Source organism: Natator depressus, chromosome 1, assembly GCF_965152275.1.
Source record: "Natator depressus isolate rNatDep1 chromosome 1, rNatDep2.hap1, whole genome shotgun sequence".
NCBI lineage: Eukaryota > Metazoa > Chordata > Testudines > Cheloniidae > Natator > Natator depressus.
Window position 1 is genome coordinate 147,070,748 of NC_134234.1, and position 19,851 is coordinate 147,090,598.

General features: G+C 38.6%; 1 protein-coding gene across 6 annotated transcripts in view; it reads right to left on the bottom strand.

Annotated features, from left to right (window-relative positions):
• The window catches only part of DMD (dystrophin), a 1,886,383-nt gene that overhangs the window by 1,465,127 nt on the left and 401,405 nt on the right, over positions 1-19,851 (bottom strand). For all 6 annotated transcript variants that reach the window (XM_074968560.1, XM_074968534.1, XM_074968525.1 and 3 more), the window contains exons 3-6: positions 17,139-17,231; positions 15,139-15,216; positions 11,345-11,437; positions 106-278 (exon numbers count right to left, since the gene is read on the bottom strand). In XM_074968560.1, the coding sequence (XP_074824661.1) occupies positions 106-278; positions 11,345-11,437; positions 15,139-15,216; positions 17,139-17,231 (437 nt within the window). The remainder of the gene's footprint in view (positions 1-105; positions 279-11,344; positions 11,438-15,138; positions 15,217-17,138; positions 17,232-19,851) is intronic.

Here is a 19,851-nt window from a genome sequence, read left to right on the forward strand (position 1 = left end):
CTGACGCAACAACAATTCTACACAAAATAAGCCATTGTTTTAAAACCAATGTTTTGCAATCAACTTTAATCTATTTGCTAAAATGATACACACTGGTTTTCCTACCTGTGACTGTGGATGAGTGCGTTGAAAGCCAATCCATCAGACCAGCTACTGGTGAAATTGATAACATTGACCTGTGGGTAATTGCGAGTTGACTGGCGGACCCAGCTCAGTAAGATCTTTTCACTATTTGTCTGTTGCAACCCAGCCATGATGTTTTTCATTACATCTTTGACCTGCATTAGGAGACAGAATTTCATCAATGGCTGAACTTATTTATTCAAAGCAAATGCTTTTCCTGACCCAAATAAGCACCAATTCTCTTATCCTTTAGCTTGAAGTGATAACGAATGGGGTCTCATAAATAAACCAGATATAATTGACACCATTGTGTAAAAGGAGCAGGGAAGTCTGACTTTGCTAAAGGGACCAGTTTTGACCTGTCTTCTTTGCTTGTGTATTCAATATATTCACTGCTACAACTACAAGTCCAGTTACCTGATATAAAAGGTACATTTTGGGAGTATGTTTTGCCTGGGATCATCCGGGGAGAGAGTTTATTTGACATGAGTTTTTTTTTCTTCAACGTTTTCTTACTTGATAGGATAAGTACAAAGGTAGGTAAATCAATGAGGTGCATAAATGAGAGCTAAGTGTGTCCACTAGGTACAGAACAGTACCTTCTACTAGAATATAAAAGGTTATATATATACATACACACAAATAAAAGGAGAGACAGAACACATCCATTTAAGCAGTTTTGTACAGGTTTTGTTTTCATGAGTGAGTTTAAGTACATTAATTATGAATTGCTAACCATGTTCCACTCTGATCAGAGGGACAGATATCCAGGCCTCCCACTGTTATTTCACTGTAATGACAATTCTGAGAGCTTCCCAAAAGGACAACACTCAGTCTGATAGTTTTTCAAGCTGAGAACACTTATGCATTTCCTACCCACATTCATTACTAGTGACCTTAACAGTAAGTTCTATTAAGCAGTGCCCAACATTGGGTTATGCTGTCTTTAAGAGGAGGTTTTTGTTTTTAAATCAATGTAGTCTCTATTCTACGTTTCCAACCAGTATTAAGTATCTACTAGGATAAAGGACTAAATATCCAAATTGGACATTTATAACTTGTCCAATTATCCACATATTGTTTCATTCTGTACTCTTCATCAAGAAATAGCCACTGAAGAGTAATTTTTAGATTTGAAGCATTTAGCATGCATTGTCACCTCCAACATGAATCTGCCTCAATTTCGGGGAGTTAAAAAAAAAAAAAAAAGACATCCAATAGTTAGCATTTCATAAACATGCTAAATAACTAAAGACACAAAAGTTCTACAGTAATTCTGTATAAACACATCAGGTGCTATTTTATTATTCTTCCCCTGACATGCTTCAGTCTGGATTCAATCTATCTGCAAGTTATCACATTTCCCTTAAACTTAATATTTCTTTTCCAAGTTAATCAACAGTTAGTTGAAATTTTTAAAAATATTTTAAAAACAGAAAATTCTGTGCGCTACATCTCTGTAAAATGATTTTTATTATACACAACTGATATTATATATTGTTTATGGGAGTTTATGCCAATGCATGTGAACTTAGAAAAGATGCATTAGAGGAAAAAAGTGCAATTAATGTAAAAGGACTAAACACTATTTAGTGGTCGGAAACTTTCGTGATAAGGTTCTGATATTTTTCTCACCTGGAGAAAGGAGCCAGTGAATGTGAGGGACAGCAGGGACAAAGGGGTAACAGATAAGATAACCAAACATATACAGATTTGTTACTCAAAACAGGGAGGATTTGTTCTTGCATGTTTTATGCAATGGGAATAGACAGAGCTTAGAGAAAACATGAATTTCTGAGTGAAGCTACTCGTTTTTCCATGCCTCTGGGATACATGCTGCCCGAGGAGTGCACATCACATGTGATGAGGATTTTTCCCCCTAATCAGACAGTTTACAGAAAAATGTAACTGGTTGAGTTAAACCAGTGAAAACTCATGACAACATCAATTTAAAACATCTTTTACTGCTTAGCTTGTCCTGTAATTTTATAGTAATAAACTAGACAAATATAAGCCAAGTTTTAAGTGATTTAAGAGTGTCCATACACAAAGTTGCACCAGTTTAACTAAATACATTTAAACATCACATCTTCAGTTAACTAAGTGCAATTTTGTATTGACAACAAAGAGAACATCAGATTCACTCTGCCATAAAAGATGAAATGTTGCAAAAGCAGCCACATGCAAAAGGGTAGATAGACTGAACATTAAGTAATAGCCAGACTGCTGCTGAATAAAACAAGATTAACTCTGTAATAGGGCCAAATGTGAGTTTAAGTTGTAACTTTGAAATTCTTCTTGTTGCTTGACAAGATGCTGACATGTATTTCAAGGTGTCCTTATACTGAGAACCGATTCACGATGAACATTGTGTTGTAGGATGTTGGTTTGGGCATCAAGGGGAGATGTGAACTTTGGTATCAGCGTACGTACACACCAAAAGCAAAATATCAGGCTCTGTTGCAGACTGTGACAAAACTTCTATCTGATCAAGATTTTATACATGGAATCATTTTAACCCACCACATGTGGCAGCGTTCTTTTTGCTGATTAACATTACTTTGCCAGCGATTAAAAGGTACCACTTACGTTACCTTTGATTATTCTAAAATAAAGTTAATGGAATTAAGTAGAGCTCATATGTATATAACAATCTTGAGAGGTCAGTTTAAACTAATCTCTAAAATCCTTGGGCCAGATTCTCTGTGGCCTTGCAGCTTAGACAGTTGATTATACTAGTAGATCAAATGAGAATGGCAACATTTTACACTCACTCACTTTGCACTGCTGTAAATGGTTACACAAGGTGCATGGAAACAAATCAGCCGTATTGTTTTATCTTAAAAAGTGTGTTTGGACTGAAGTGTGTGGTAAACTCCATTTGGTATAACAGGGCTGGTGCATTTCATTTTCCTTTGATGAAATGATGGACTTCCTACAAGCTTGCATTGTCCAGTACAGTGCTGGGCAGTCCAAGATGCCCATTTCTCGGGGATAAGGCTGGGACAGATAACTTACTGGTGTTGCCCTGTATGTAGCCACCAAAACGCCGCCGAGAAGTGGCAAAAAGCGTTGCCGCCAAAATGCCGCCGAGAAATGGCAACACTTCTCGGTGGCATTTCAGTGGGCTATTCTCCAGCAGCTGCACTCGGCGGCGGCATTTCGGCAGCAGGGTGGGCACCGCATTGGGGACCCCTGGGCTAGGAGTGTACGTTCATACAGCAAAGAAGTGTAAAAGGCACCCCAGTTAGGAGAACTGAGGGGACACAGCTGTTCAACAGTCCAGATTGTACCCTGGGGAATGTCACATCCACAATGTGGGTAAGCACCACAACAGTGTGGATTTGTATATTTTAGAAATACTAGACAAGACATTGGTCTCCTTCAGGTCAGAAGATCTGCACCTCTATGAAAAGATTCATGTTGTTTTACCCTTGAATCCACAAGCTAAAGAAACAGGAAAAAATGCCCTTTCAACTGGGCACATGTGGATTCCAGCTTTAAAATGCATGTACAATACTATCCCTGGCAAAACGAGCAGGGGCTCTGAATTAATCCAGAAATATGGAAATTTAATATTTTTATTCACTAGTTTATATTAGCACATACATCTTGCATTTTATTTGATAATCATATTTTGTTTACATTCAGGATTCTACAATCCAATATCTTCCTTAGAATCACACCACCACTTATAGGGATTTTTCATCCCATTAACATATGGAGGATATATACACTCTATCTTCATTAGCCTAATGGAAAAGCAACCTGCATAATTTTTTAATATGTCACAGCAAGAGAAGATCTAGGTGGCCAAGAAAAAATGATAAAGTTTGTTTAAGCTATCCCAAAAGAAAAATTAAGTCCTTGACATTTGAAATAACTCAGTCTTCAAATCACCCAACTCATTTGAAGCAAAGTGGTTAAGAGTCCCAGCTCCCTGCCTCTCAATCGCTGTGATGAATCTTATATGACTAAATGCAAATATCAATATTATTTATATAGCACCATAGTTCTTCATGGCCATTTGTAGACATAAGGCTACAAGGGGGATTTTAAATTAGATTAACATAACGCAAAGGGACTACAAACCATGGAGAGAGGAAGTTGAGGGAAAACAGCAGAAAAGGGGAAATAAACCTGCTCTCAGAAAAGTGTTATTTACAAGGATTCAGGAAAAGTATTTTGGTTCTATGTTATGCTATTTTGTGTGTGTTTGAATATAATCATAGATTATGGAGGACATCAGAGGTAAGAATAATAAAAACAAAACAAGAAGTTTTTGGAAGGGATTTCATTTCCTGAGCAAGCTCACAGAAAAGCTAGACAAAGGTCAACATAAAGCTCATGTAACAGAAGCGAATATCCTAAATCTAGTATAATGTGAATTTAGGGATGCACATGTAACTAAAACCACGTTGGTGGCACTGATGAATAATCTCCCGCTGTCAGTAGCAGACCTCCATTCTCATCTTCCTAGATCTTTCTGTAGCATTTGACCCTGTCAGCCATAGGACACCTGAGAGAGGCAGCATGAATCAAGGGTAAGGCACTAAAATTGTTTAAATCCTTCTGGAAGCAGTGATGGGAAACTCCACCTGACATACTAGACCTCCCACTTGTGGAGTTCCAATAAGGATCAATTTTCTCTCCAGTCCTATTCAATATCTCAAAGCCGCTGAAGCTGGGCAAAGTTTTTCAGAAAAACTAACCACCCCCCCCCCCACACACACACACACACCCATCCACCACCAACTAAAAATGAAGATTTGGGCTACCAAACTGAAAAATTGGTTGGTTGGTTGCGCAACTCTACATACAGCCACTATGTGAACTGGTCAGACGACATGAGCTCAAGTTCCAGCAATATGCAAACACACAAATCTACCTGTCCTTCACTACATATACTCATACCACCACCAAGATGGCCCACAGTAATTAAGGGCCATCACAAACCTCATCACCACTTGCTCTAAGTGCAAGGTGCATTTCTTTGATTTCCCTTCTCTAGCAAAGATTTGGCAATGTATAGATGTATATCTCTTTCTCTCTCTCTCTAAATATATACAGCCCCTCAGCCTGAAGCAAATATTCTCCAGCAACCACACACCACCCCACACACACACACAAACCCAGGAACATATTCTTGCAACAAAGCCAGATGCCAACTCTGTCCACATATTTATTCAAGGGACACCATCATAGGACCTAATCACATTAGCCACGCCGTCAGGGGCTCGTTCACCTGCACATCTACCAATGTGATATATGCCATCATGTGCCAGCAATGCCCTCTGCCATGTACATTGGCCAAACTGGACAGTCTGTACGCAAAAGAATAAATGGACACAAATGGGACATCAGGAACCATAACATTCAAAAACTGGTAGGAGAACACTTCAACCTCTCTGGCCACTCAGTAAAAGATTTAAGGGTGGCAATTTTTCAACAGGAAAGCTTCAGAAACAGACTCCAATGAGAAACTGCTGAGCTTGAATTAATATGCAAACTAGATACCATTAATTTGGGTTTGAATAGAGACTGGGAGTGGCTGGGTCATTACACATATTGAATCTATTTTCCTAAGTTAAGTATCCTCACACCTTCTTGTCAGCTGTCTAAATGGGCCATCTTGATTTTCACTAGAAAAGTTTTTTTCTCCTGCTGATAATAGCTCATCTTAACTAATTAGCCTCTTATAGTTTGTATGGCAACTTCCACCTTCTCTGTGTATATCTATCTTACTATATGTTCCATTCTATGCATCCGATGAAGTGGGCTGTAGCTCACGAAAGCTTATGCTCTAATAAATGTTAGCCTGTATCTGCAAAAAGAAGAACAGGAGTACTTGTGGCACCTTAGAGATTAACACGGCTGCTACTCTGAAACCTCTAAATAATATTTTATATATATATTTTACACATATTACATACACACACACACACTTCAGAACCAAATACTGCACATAATTCTCCCTCTGGGAAGAGGATGTGAGAATGAACACATGACAGAGGCAGTGGCTGTAGGGTAGCAGAGATGCAGTTAAACCCAGAACTGTGGTAATCATGATCCAGCAATGAGTTGCTTTTGTTCTTGCCTTTAAAAATGTGAGCAGCCCCAACAAAGCTTCTCACATGTACCACAATTTGTAAGATCAGCGCCTATATTTGTAGGCTGAAGACCACCAAGCTAAGTAATTGCACATCAGAAGACTTTTTTTAAAACCTTTCACAAGTAATATTTTCATTTTTCCCTCAATCCAATGCAGTCTGCCAACTACCTGGAACAGTGACTGTACTCTAAATAATTTTCAAATGCTATCCTGAACATACTTCAGACTACAGGAAATATTTTTCTATAGCCATAATCTTCAATTTCTTGAAGAAACTCCTGGTGGCCTCAGGAGTAGGAGGACAGAGATGTCAGTTAAAAGAAAACATAAAATCCTTCAAAATAAGAGGCACTCTTTGCCCCGTAGTTCCTTGTGACTTAATTGAATAGTTAGGATTTCATATCAATTGTTGCAGTGCACATAACTCTGTACTGTTGCATACAGATCATTAATCCAGTTGTTCAAGAAGATGCACACAGGCCCATGCCAAGTCCCAACAACTCTAAGACTCTCCCCACAGAGACTAGGGGTTGCCTGCAGGAGTCTCTTTAAGGATCCTCTTTCTGAACACGATTTGTTTTCTCAGAAGAGTTATAATGATTTTTTTGCTGTGGTTTAAGCTTTGTAAAGTAGGCTTGTTGGGGTTTTTGTTTTGTTTTTTTTGCAGGGGCCAAGGGGGTCACTCTGAAACTGGAAGTTGGTTAAAGTTAGTTTAAAAAAAAATGCACAGAGTTTATAATATGCAGTCTTCTTTTTTGTTATTGACAGAGGCTTTCTCTACCAGAGAGAAATAGCTGAGACATTAAAAGGTGTTATTTTACTTTTGTTTAATACTTAATGTGGGCCTGAGACTGGGAGTAGAGCTGTGACCGCAATCACATGGAAAAGGGGGAAACCTGAGAAAGGACTGGAACGTCAAAGAAAGAGATACTGTAACAGATTCAGAACCACACACATTAAGAGCTTTAGCCAAAAGCAAAAACTGCAGCAGTATAGTGTAATTGAGAGAAAATTCTAGTGAGACTCTGGAGAGTAGAATAAGACAAGAAAGGACAGAAATACTATGTACAATACTGAGGTACCTTTGAAAGTCTTTCTTCACTCTGGGCTGATTTACCTGGACTATGCTTTCACCTGAAGACTCTAACTAGGAACTTCCACAGCAGCCTACTTACACCCTGTAGTTCCAACTTCTATACTGATCTCTCTCAACTCTCCTCTAAGGTCCAGGTGTCTATTAAGCTATTTAATTGCCACCCACCCACTTAGATAATTAACTCAGGTGGATGTGGGTTGGTTCATTCTCCTCAGCAGAGCCTGCCACAACTAGGCTGGTCTCTACCTCCCCTAAAAGGCCAGCACCCATGATATACACATTTTGTCAGTAGTTTACAGTGCTTCAGTCAAGCATTTCACCTCTGAGGCTCCTTCCAGTTTCCACTCCCTAAATTGCAAATAAAACAAATTAAAAACAAGTTATTGGGGAACACACCCACCATCCCAGTATAGACCGTTAGCAGACAATTTGGGGAGTCCTAGCTCTCTAACTGAGATTTTCTTCAATAGCAAACTGCCACATTTCCAGATATTTAGTTATAAGAACAATCTGCAAGGGACACAACTTTGCCACGAAACTAAGGCCTGTTTAGTTGTTTATAACTTGCATGTACCCCAGCCTGCTTTGCTTTCTTAAGTGACTGAAAATCCCCCTTTAGTCCTGATAAAAATGTAACACAATAGCCATCTAATTATAAATATATTAAAATAAAGGACCAGGAACATATTTCTCAGTCATATAGGTCACCCTGAGACCTGAAAAAAAGCCCAATAAAAACCAAAGTGTTTCTCCACGGAGTTCTTAATCATCTGCTTTTCCTGTGCCAGTCCTACAAAGGACACAAGTTGCCCTGACAGTGCCAGGCTCACAGCAACTTTATGCAGGTGTGTTTGTTTAAAGGGAGAACAGCCCAAATTAAAAGCTAGCTTTACTCAAGGTTTTCTTATCCATCAGCGCTCTGTTGCTGCACATTAATGCCTTCCTGCCAGTCCTTCTTTAAATTGTCATAACATCTGCCCTTTGATAAGAGAAAATAAATGAGAACTAAATTCTGGCCAGTTTAGAAGAGAAAGAAGAGAGAACGTGAAAGAGCCAAACCTATTTGCTGAGAGGAAGTTGTGAAAATGGGAACTCTTAGCTCAGATCCTACAAACACACACACATACTTAGTGTTACACAAGAGTAGTCCTATTGAATTCAGTGGCATTATCACATATGTAAAGTTAAGTGCATGCACAAGTGTTTGCAGGATTGGAGACTGCTAGTACCTTAAAGCCCCACCCCAATCATCCTCTTTCATTTATCTCTCATGTTTCTGTGGCATTTTAAAGAGCTACTTTCAAATGAAGCAGCATGACAGTTGTTCAAACCGTACATCATTGATGCAAGAAACCACAGCTTTTGCATAAGATTGGATGGCAATTTACAGATGCTAGTTCATCTTTAGTTCCTACCAGGAAACCAAAGCATAGACAATGAGTTTATCCTCACAATGAATGTATTCTATGACACTAGTGAAAGAGGATCCGATCCAGAGTGAAAAGGAAAGTCAAACTAATCTTCTCAGAGTCAACAGAGAAAATGAAATAGTGGTTCCAAATCTGAGCAACTCACATATGCAACAACACATTAAGTATGTTATTGGACAAGTTTCCCCTGGTGTAACTCAACTGAAATCAATGGAATTGTACTAAGAATACATCTGAAACCTTTACATCAGTTTGCAAACTCCCTCTGATCTGAATAGTTCACATTATGTACGCTAAGAGAATCAGAGCAACATGGAGGGTACAGAGATTGTCTGCAGAGAAAGGAGAGTTATTGTTTGGAGAAACAAAGAAAATCCCAAGGACCCAGTTCTTCCTTGCAGAATATCCTGAGGGGAAAGAATGAGACTCCTGCAGAACACAGCACAAAAACTGTGGACCAACAGCATACATCCTGAGTCCAGCTCCAGACATCCATTAAGGCTGGTGGATATTGTTACTGTTTCTTATTTTATGATGGGGAGAGTATTTTATGATGGGCCCAGATGGGTAGCTACATTTGAATTTGCACTAACCAAGCAGGTACTGTAAGATCAGACATGTGGCTGAGTATCCATACATATTATGCCAGGCAATTAATACGTGTGTTTTCTGTACACACACACACACACCATGAGAGGAATGCTGGAAATGCGAGAGGCCAGGAAGAAAAAAATAATAATAAATATCTAGCAGCAAAGACTTCCATAACTCAAAACAATCTGGAGGAAAAAGACAGTATATGAGTCTGCAGAAAAGCACACTCACATCTATCTGTAGTTTATATACATTAAAACATATATTGCTCAATTTTTTGCAAGAAGTTCTCACAGTTGCATATACTCCAGTGCTCACACTCCCACTTCGGATTCAGCACTTTACATCCTTCAAAGCAATGAGTAATCCCACCAGCTGAACTAAGTAAGAGAGTATGGAAGTGAAGGATAGGAGTGAATCAAAACAACACATTTTCAGGCCTCTCCTGCAAGAAACCAGTCCCCTTTTCTGTGAATTTATGTGTCGGTGGGGATGGTAAATGATTGTCCTTTTTGAGTGTGTGTTTGAGTATTATCAGCATTGTTTTTTCATGTTGCAATGGGCCAATCTTGCTTATCTTTTGGCAGAATGCTAAAATGCCCTGACTGGTTGTGTGTGTGTGTGTATGTAAACGCCCCCCTGGCCGACATCCTGAGAGCGAAGGGCTACAAGGTGCAGATGGATGCCCTGATCGTCGAAGCCCTGGGCGCTTGGGACCCCTGCAACGAGCGTGTGCTTGCGGACCTGTGGGATTGGTCGACGCTACGCATGGCTCATGCGGCGCCTCATGGTCTCGGACACCATCCGATGGTCCAGGGACATCTACATCGAACACATCACCGGCCACCGACAGTACCAGGAGGTGTAAGCCGGTACGACATCGTGCATCAACTATGGGAAAGGGACTGAGAGGCTTTTTCCACTGGACCATATGAACTGGAACCATAAACTCACTGAACATTAAATCCCACCAAATGAGGGTAAATCCATCCTCATCATCGTATCCACTCATTATACTCCACACCTGAAAATAGCCATTATATGAACAACATACCCCCATATCTCAATGTCTGTATTTTGACCCATTAAACTTTTACCCCCAATCGGGGAGATTGCAGATTATGTATTCCTTACGCCACCCACTCCTAAACCGAATTTCGCACCCCTTGATAATATGTACCTTATTCCCTGATAACTAGAAACTTCTATGCTTAAACTCTGTACCGTTTTCTTTTTACTTCAACATCACCTTAATACTTAGTAGGAATCCTTACCCCACTGTCAAAGGAGCACATACACCCTAAACTAGTGTCAAGCGCTTCCTGGAATATAGCTTTAATGGTATCTCAAAAATGGTTAACATCATCCTCAGCTTCCTAGCTAAGCATATTTGTCTCTGTGGTCTCCTTGCATGATCTGCTCTGTGCTCATTCCCTCTCTCTCTAGAGGGCAAGGCCTATCTCCCTTATGTCCCATGGGAGCAAATGGGCCACATATGCCTCAAGGAGTTATTAAAACTTCAGCACCTTTTTGCAGGGTTCTAACAACATCTGTGACCGGGTGGGTCAATGGTATTAAAAAAACCCAGCAAATGTATGATGACTTTAGTATTTAACTGTAAAAGAAAAACAAAAAAGTCATTCTTCCTCAGTTATTAAAAAGGTGAACAACTCTTCCACATTAGTTTTGTCTACTGATTTTGCTTTGTAATAATTTTATTATGTATTCACTTGCAACAACTTACAGTAAAATTAGAAAAGCTGCTATTAATGCTCCATAACCTATTTTATAATCTGCTGATTCTTAATGTCCCAGATAATATGCAAACAAACTATCATCAGATTTGCTAATTTAAAAAAAATGAGAGCTTGGTAGATGTCCATATTTTGTTTGAAATGCCTATGTTGTTGTATAGGTTGTGGGTGGGTAACAATATGCAAGGATCATGTAACAGACATTTCAGAGAGAACCTTCAACAGTATCCCTCACCTGCCAATGGAGAATTATACTCCAGATCAATCCAAGGGTCAGTTTATGATTTCCATCCACTATGTCTGTGCTTCCAATATTCACCAAATCAACCTATTGGAGAAATGCAAAATAAGTACTGTATGAAAAAGTATTTGGATACTCTTACATTTTGTGAAAGAAACCATGACAAAAATGTAATTTATTTTGGATTTTGAGAAATATAGGCATTTGAAGTAGTTATCTGATTAATCTTGAACCAGTTTGTTCAAACCAAATTTTGAAATATTATAATAGGCTGGATCATTGTTTTGTTTTTCTGAGGGTGCATACATTTGCAAAAGTAAACATTCAACACTTATTTGATAAATGGAACAATTAAAGTGCTGGCAAAAAGCAAGTGGCAGAGTTAGCGATATGGAGATATAATTATCCAAGCTCTAAAGTTAAGTGAAAATATAAAGTTAAAATAATTAAATACAAATCCACCCCTACATGTTAATGCAATATCAGGACTGCACAATTAAATATCACAAACAGACACTTCAAGGAAATACAAACAATAAGGTTCCCACAGCAACTTCAAAACTGTCAGTTTGCACATTTTGTTTGTTTTACAATTTACATTTGACCAAAAATAAAAACCCTCTAGTAATATTACAATGCATATTCGGCAAGAAAAAAAAGGGAAAAAAAGAAAAGAACATATGTACAGCCCAGCCCCTTTAACAGTTCTGTGGGAGATCCTATTTTCTCATTTGCTGAATTTGTGATTGCAATGTAATGTTCCATTAACTGTTTTGAGATGTACGAGATACCCATATTGAAGTCACTGAGAGTTTTGCCAGCAGACGATGCATTTTAGAGGCCAGGGAGGAGGTCAGGGCTTGTGGCCTGGAGCAACCCTACTGCATTTCCCAAGTATGGCTCACTGAATTTGCCACTCCAGCACATTACTCTGGGGCAATAGCCTCCCGCTGGGGGCTTTGTCCTTCAAGATGTTGAGTACTCTTTGTGAAGTGTTGAGCACCTTCAACTCTCATTTCTTACAATGGGAGACCAGGGTGCTCAGAATATCAAAAGAGGCAACACCTTGTGAAATCATGTTCTGAGTTTGAAACACCTTTCTCAAGTATCCTATTTAACAAGTCCAACTTCTGCATGGCCAAAACTGTATCTATAGTGAGACTCTGGGCTCAACATCATGATCTGCACTCAGCATGTGGACTCATGGAGCCCTGTACCACACAGCTAACTCCTGAAACTAGTAGAAATAATTTCTGCATGATTGCCAAAAGCAGCCACCACACTGGCACAGGCTGATTTTGAAGAGTTGCTACACACCTGTGTGTGGGTCATTTACACTAGCCTAATGCCCAAAGCCAGAATTTTTCCAAAAAATGTAACTTCTTTTTCTTAACTGAAAAAATCTGAGAACTCAGAACTCTTTTTTTTATTTGAGAATTATTAAACTGTTACAAATAGCGGTGTCTGAGTCATATCAGAATCAGATCAGCAGTCTCTCAGTACACTTTCCATGAGGAAGTTAGATGTCATTCCCTAGATGACAAATGGGCTCTGAAGTTTCACTTGCCTAGGAAGAAATTATTTAGGACATCCCCTACACATTCTGTATCCCTTAAGGATCTGTGTAAACAGAATGCCAAATCCACACATATTTTGTCACAGTACATTTGGCTGGCCATTGAGACTTGTTACACATAAGCCAGAATAACAGTACCTCAAAGTCCCAGAAGTCAGTCTACCAGGGCTAAAGTGGAATAAGTTGCCTGCCTTCAGAACATTTCCATTTTAAAAACCCGTAGAGCTCCTACCTGGAGATTTGTACATAATCTTACACAGCACTACTCTCTCAATTTAGCATCTAGATTCAAGGGTTGCCTTGAAAGGGCAGTCCTGCAATGCCTGTTTCATTACACCTTCTCAGTTCACTTACCGTACGGACTGATCATTAGATTCCCACCAGTGGGATTCTCAGTGCCCCAGCCAATACTGAGGGGGAGCTGTGGAGAAGGGCTGCTCCCCCAAACCAGAGAGAAGGAGCACACTTCCCTGTTACTTCTCCTTAGTGTAATCCCTGGGACTATAGAGAAGCAATTTTAAGATATTCATCAGTAACTCTTTGAATATAGTCCCCTCTGCTTATTTATACTACCCATTCACCTTCTTCTCTCCTTTTAGAACTCTAAAGTTTAGCAGAAGTACTTGGAACCACATGCTCCTTTTAGAGTCTTGGCTCCAAATATTTGGTGTTGTAATGGGGCACTCCTGGAGCCCAACAGATGCTGCTTTTCAGAGGTTTCTGAAACTTAGCAGGGTACACATCCTACATGTGTGACCATTCAGAGGCTATGGACTCAAAGAACTTCAGTTGCAGAGAAGGTTTTTTAGAGAGGGCTTTTAGTTTTCTAATCTGACGCTGCATAATATACATGGCATCTGATGAAGCTGTAACCTACTAAAAGGGTCAATTTTAATCCTGTCCTGAACAACCTTGACATACTCATAACATTATTTAAAAGATGCTTGCTTCTATATATTTAAGGGGCACAAAATGTGTCTACTTTGAACGTGCATGAGCTGTACTTCCTGTACACATTAGAAAGGCACTGTAGCTGTGTGCTGGAATTTGAATGAACAACCCACTAGCACATTTTCCTAATGCACCAGTAAACAGATGTTTTAAACAATTTTTAAAAGTAATATTATACTGTATGCATGTAATGAAGACTTTTTAGCACATTGACAAATATTTGACCACTGAATTTTTTCAGAGTGATATACAGTTGTCTATTGTACACAGCATCCTTTCAGTGATGCAGAATTGGCAACTTTAAAAAATTTCATTAAAAATGTATGACCTCTCGTAAAGATCTCTATTACCAATTTAACACTCCCGTTAAATCACTTTGACTTATGCACAAATGATCAGCTAAGTACACGTTACCTTAGAGTTAGAAAATCAATGAATCCATGTACCAGCTGAACTCAAGCACATTGAAAGACTTATTGTACCTATCAAGAAATCCAATATAACATGAGGCTAAGAATGCGTGATTACTATTCCATCACCGCTTACTGGGTTTTAAGTGAATGTTGTTATTTATTTGAATCTATTCTTGGTGGGGGAGGGGAGATGTGATATGATTAGGTGGCCACTAACCATGTCTGGTACAGTTATTGGTCAATTAGAATGTAGATACTAAGGGAATATTTACTCCAACATTATAAGAAGCATATTGGCCTGAAGAGTCAATCTTAACAGAATAGAGTGGAATGTGTGGTGTTGTTTTCTACCTGGCTCACATCTTTAATGTTGTTATCCCATAAACACCTAAGGAAATATACTAGAAATTGTTTCTCCTAAGAAAAAACTCAAATTTTTAGACATAACTCCACCATATTTTGAAAGCAAATGTTTAATGAGTTGAAATTCTGACAGCTAGAATCAACTCCTACTTTACTAAGGAGGATTTACGGTAATGAACATTTTTAATATTTATTGTAACACCACATTAACAAAGAATTGCACTGGATCAGGCTTCAAATAGCATTTATTACAGATTTATTATTCAGCTACTTTAAAATCTGCTGCCAGAAAACATGTGAATTATATTTGGCACAAACAGACAGCCGTGTTGCAGATCCCATAGATAATTCACATTAATACCATTGCTTTGATGTATAGTGGACTTTAGAAACTGTATCCTGTATCCAGGGGTTGAGCTATCACTTATAAAGCATTAAGCATGATGTCTAATGCGTGTTCTGACCTTGTCCAGATGATTACTTACGTTATTCTTCTGCAAGACCTGCAGTGCTTTGTTGACATTGTTCAGAGCATGAACTCTTGTGGAGCCCTTTTCTTTTGCCTGTAAGCACATGCAAATAATAAAAAAAGCTGAATATAATGAGAACACTTCTTTAAGTCCATGGATTTGTATTTTACAAACTTATGACTATTTTAGAGACGATACTATAATTATGTCTATATATCTGCAAAGTAGAATTTAAACTACTAAATAAAGACAATTGTGAAACAATCTCAATCTGAGTGCTAACATGGTTCCTGACATTTTTTCAGTGAACATATAATCAAAATGTATATAGGAATCAGATAAATTCAGGTTATTTTTATTATGATTAATCTCCCCTGCCACAGAAAAATTTAGGAACACTACCATGACAACCAACCAGATAAGTATCAGCATGTATAATATTTGCAACTATCTCCTCTCTGGAATTTGACTCATGTTGTCAGCTTGTTTCCCTAAATTTATGAGAAAGTTTAAGAGAAAGCTCTCAAGTTCATGAAAAACAAAAAGGAAATGCAAGAGACAAGTATCCAACTATTGTGCTGTGTTATTTTAGCCTTTACATGTTAGTAAGGGCAGATTTGATTCCCTTTAATGTTAGTCAGGTTACTTCAAGACATATATTTTAAATGTCAACTCTGTGAAAAAAGTCTGTCTAATTCTACACAATTTATTATAAAACCAATTTCTGCATATTGGAGTTAAACAATTTAACTGAGAAAGCCTAGCTTCCCTTTAGCATACAAAGGGGTTGGCTGCTTTACATCCTTAGTGCGTGGCCATAATGTTACCATTTGCTCCTGCATATTATGAACCTGCTACTCCCAGGCTCAGTTGTGCTCATCAGTCCAGGGTGAGCTCCAGGATTAATTTTGCTTTAGGAAGGCAGAATCCTTCTCAAATCCTGTCTACACTAGGAATATTTTTTTTAAAAATATCCCATCTTTGCTAGCATTTGATTCAGCTGCACTAAGATTAGCAACTCAGAGTCCTCATGCAGATGGACTACTACCTTCTGCCATCACCAGTCAAACAGGAAGAGGATTTTTATTTTTTTAAAAATAGAATTAAATTTAAAGAAAAACGCACCCTCAAACAAATACAAAACATAAGCAAAGATCTATGTTGGAGGGAGAGAAAGATATTCTGCTCAAATAAGGAAAAGAAGGGAAAAGCGATGCTGCATACAAGTTAGAAGAAATAACAAAAATATGATTTACCAACGCTTTTGAGGTTTTCCCATAATTAGCTGCACATATGGCAGTCACTGATGACATATTTCATCATGTGTGGCTGATCAGATAGAAGATAGTATAAACTGTAAACATTAATGTTGTCACAAAATGTTTATAAAAATAGGTCCACAAGGTTTTTAAGCAAACATCTCTAGTGAGGTACTAAACAAAAAAATATTAGAGAACAAGAGGTCAAAGATTAAATTCATTTTTGGAATACATACTTAACTGTGGCACCTGTCCAATTTAGCTCCCTATCCTCAGAGATGCTGAGAGCCTCCACCGGTGCTTAATTTGTGCCAGGGCTGATCCCCGGCACCTCTAGGCTTGTAAGTTCATAGCCCTGGCACCTTTAGGCTTGCTGCATCAGTTATGAAAGTGAAAAATTTGCTTGAGCCCCAGCACCTAATTGCTTGAGCCCCAGCACCTAATTGCTTGAGCCCCAGCACCTCTTTCATTACAAATTAAGCACTGGCCTCAACTCCTGCTGAAGTCAATAGCTGTTGATGGTGCTCAGCATGACTCAGGACTAGAGACTTGGTTCTAACAGGTGCAGAGTTCCCTCAACTCTCACTGAAGCCAGGATTAGTTGAGGATGCTCAGCACTTCACCAGAGTGCTCAGCACTTTGCCAGATGTATCCATTGAGAAATACTAGTGTGATTTTAGCCAATTATCGATATCTTACAAGACTGTCAAGTGGAAAAGAACAGTAAGGTTTGTAATTACAAAAATGTATACATACAAGTTTTTGGCCTGTAAAACCTTCAAGGAGCTCCAGAAGTCTTCGTCCATCTCGAAAATCATGAAATAGGTCTTCGATATAGTGCCTCCCAAACTGAAATAAATATAACAATGGCATGTTGTTAGCTAAAACAGCAAAGGATAGAAATGGTTATATTTCACAATATCACTCTTATTAAAATGTGAGGTTAGAACCACAGAGTTGTGAGCACTTGTACATTTTAAAAATGCAGAATATGTCAAAACATTGCTCTACTAAATATAGCAGTTGTCCTATAAGACGAAACAGGAGAATAGCTTGCATACAAATTGATATAAATGAGACTCTTCTCACAAATTTCCGTGTTGAACAAGCACTGTCTAGTAGCTGAGACCCTAATTTCAAAGTAACTTAAAATGGTTTTCACTTGATGAGGAATGCACACCACACATTAATTCTCTAAATTATAAGATAGTCATTATCTGTGTGAAACTTATTAAAAGCCAAATATTTCTGTGCTCCCACTATTAGTTTACACTGTTATACCAGAACTCTACACTTAGTTATTGACAACATCCATAAAGCTGGGAGACAAACTACGTTTGCTGATTAAGTTGCAGGGGGAAAAATTAATATTTGCCAAATGAAAAAGGAGAGAAACATTAATTTTAAACTTCGAGGAGGATCTTTTACACAAAGATGAGAAACAAAACCCCAAAACTATCAGAAAACAGCTAAGTGTCACTTCCAAGTCTTATGCTCGAACTGTAGATGAATTGAACACCCTCAGCTGTCATCTTAATCCATGTTAACTGAAACGTTCAGAACCTTACAGGCTCAGGCACAATGGTTAACATTCGGACACATATTGAATCATACCATATACGGGGGAGTGGGAGGTGGGAGTGAGATTTCCTCCCTTGCTTTTCACTGTCTCAAGAGGGTGAAAAAATGTGGTTTTTAATCTTTTCTAAAATCAAGTCAGGTTTTTAAGTTAATGCTTATGTCACTGACTAATGAATAAAGTAGAATGAAACAGCAAGATGATTTTTATAAAACTTAGTTGATGTGTGGTTTTACCTTCACATTTATTTGATAACTGACATTTTTGTGACTTTGTATTAGAGCTGGCTGAGAACCAGAACAAAAACTAATAACTGTATTGTGGATGTTAAGATTTTGGGTTGATTCATCTATCTCTGAGCACAATGTACTTGCTTATTTGTGACACTTCAGGGATTGATTTGTCATGAAACATCTGTATTTTGATTCACTGGAGATTAAGCCACACCCTGGATATAACTGGGCCTTTTATCAAGAACAGTGTGGGAGTGAGAGGCAGTGAATCAGTCACTCAATAAGGAAACTTAATGTTTTTTTTTTCTGTTCAGTTACTCACTCAATCACTCCAGTGCTCAGTGCTGCTCACTCTAACCAATTCTGAGGCTCCAACATAAGCCACTTAGCTAATAATCCATACACTGCCATTTGATTGCTTGTGAAATGTATCAGATGATACTGAATAGGTTTGCATGATTCACAAAGACAACCCCTTCCAACCTTAGTTAAATTTTCTATTTAACAAATAATAGTCAATCTGCTCCATTTCCTACAATGTGTTTAGTATGATGGACAGCTTTGATAGAGTGTTTTACAGTGATAACACAGGAGCATGATTTAGGACATTGGATAATCACCTGCAGAGGCCAATAAAAAGTTCTACAACCTTTACACCATGCTATATAAAACTGCACAAATTAGTAGGCGTATGTCTGTGCCTTTAGCCGCACATACACCGATCTGTGAAAGCCACAATTGGTGTATTTGTACCTGAAATGGAAATGAGTGTTCTTTCACCGTCATGAGTGCTGTTCCTTAATTTATTAAGCTTTATTAAGTTCTAAACATTTTTTTATTTGCTTGATTATTGTAACAGAATACAATTTTTTTTTGGAACATAATTCATCTTTAATAGTTCACAACATATGCTGGCTGGTGATCAGCGGGTCTGACACCCACCAATTTCCTGTTATTTCATTTTGGCACAGAACCAATAACTTCATTCACAGAAAATATTAACATGCACATTGACAATTTTATCTTCCTAAACACAAAGCAGCACTCCCTTCAAGATTTATACCAGGCTGCAAAAGAGCAGGAGCAGATAGATCCCACCATACCAACACATACTACTATGGCTCACTATTAAAATGGTCTTTCAAAGACTCCTTGAGCCATATAGCTCCATGTTGAGGTCTTCTTATAGTCTTTGTTTCTAGCTGTTCAAATTCAGCAAACAGCCACTCCACCTCTGCCCTCCACTGCAGCAGAAACCTTTCCTCCTTTGCTTCACATATATTATGTGGGACACAACAGGCAGCTATGACCATTGGGATACTTTTTTTCACTCTCATAAATACACAATGCCAGCAGCACTTTAAATGACCAAACCCACATTCAACTGTCATTCTGCACCTGCCGAGCTGGTAGTTGGTTCTGATGAGGTGATGGGTGTATGGCTTCATGAGCTCGAAGAGCAAGGAGTAGGCTGGGTCTCCCAGAATTACTATTGTCATTTCAACATTCCCAATAGTAATCTGCCAGTCAGGAAAGTCCCTGCTTGCAGCTTTCTGAACAGTCCTGTGTTCTTAAACATGCACCTTCCCTGACCAGTCCCCGCAGATGTTGGTAAAGCATCCCCAGTGATCTACCAGTGGTTGCATTACCATAGAAA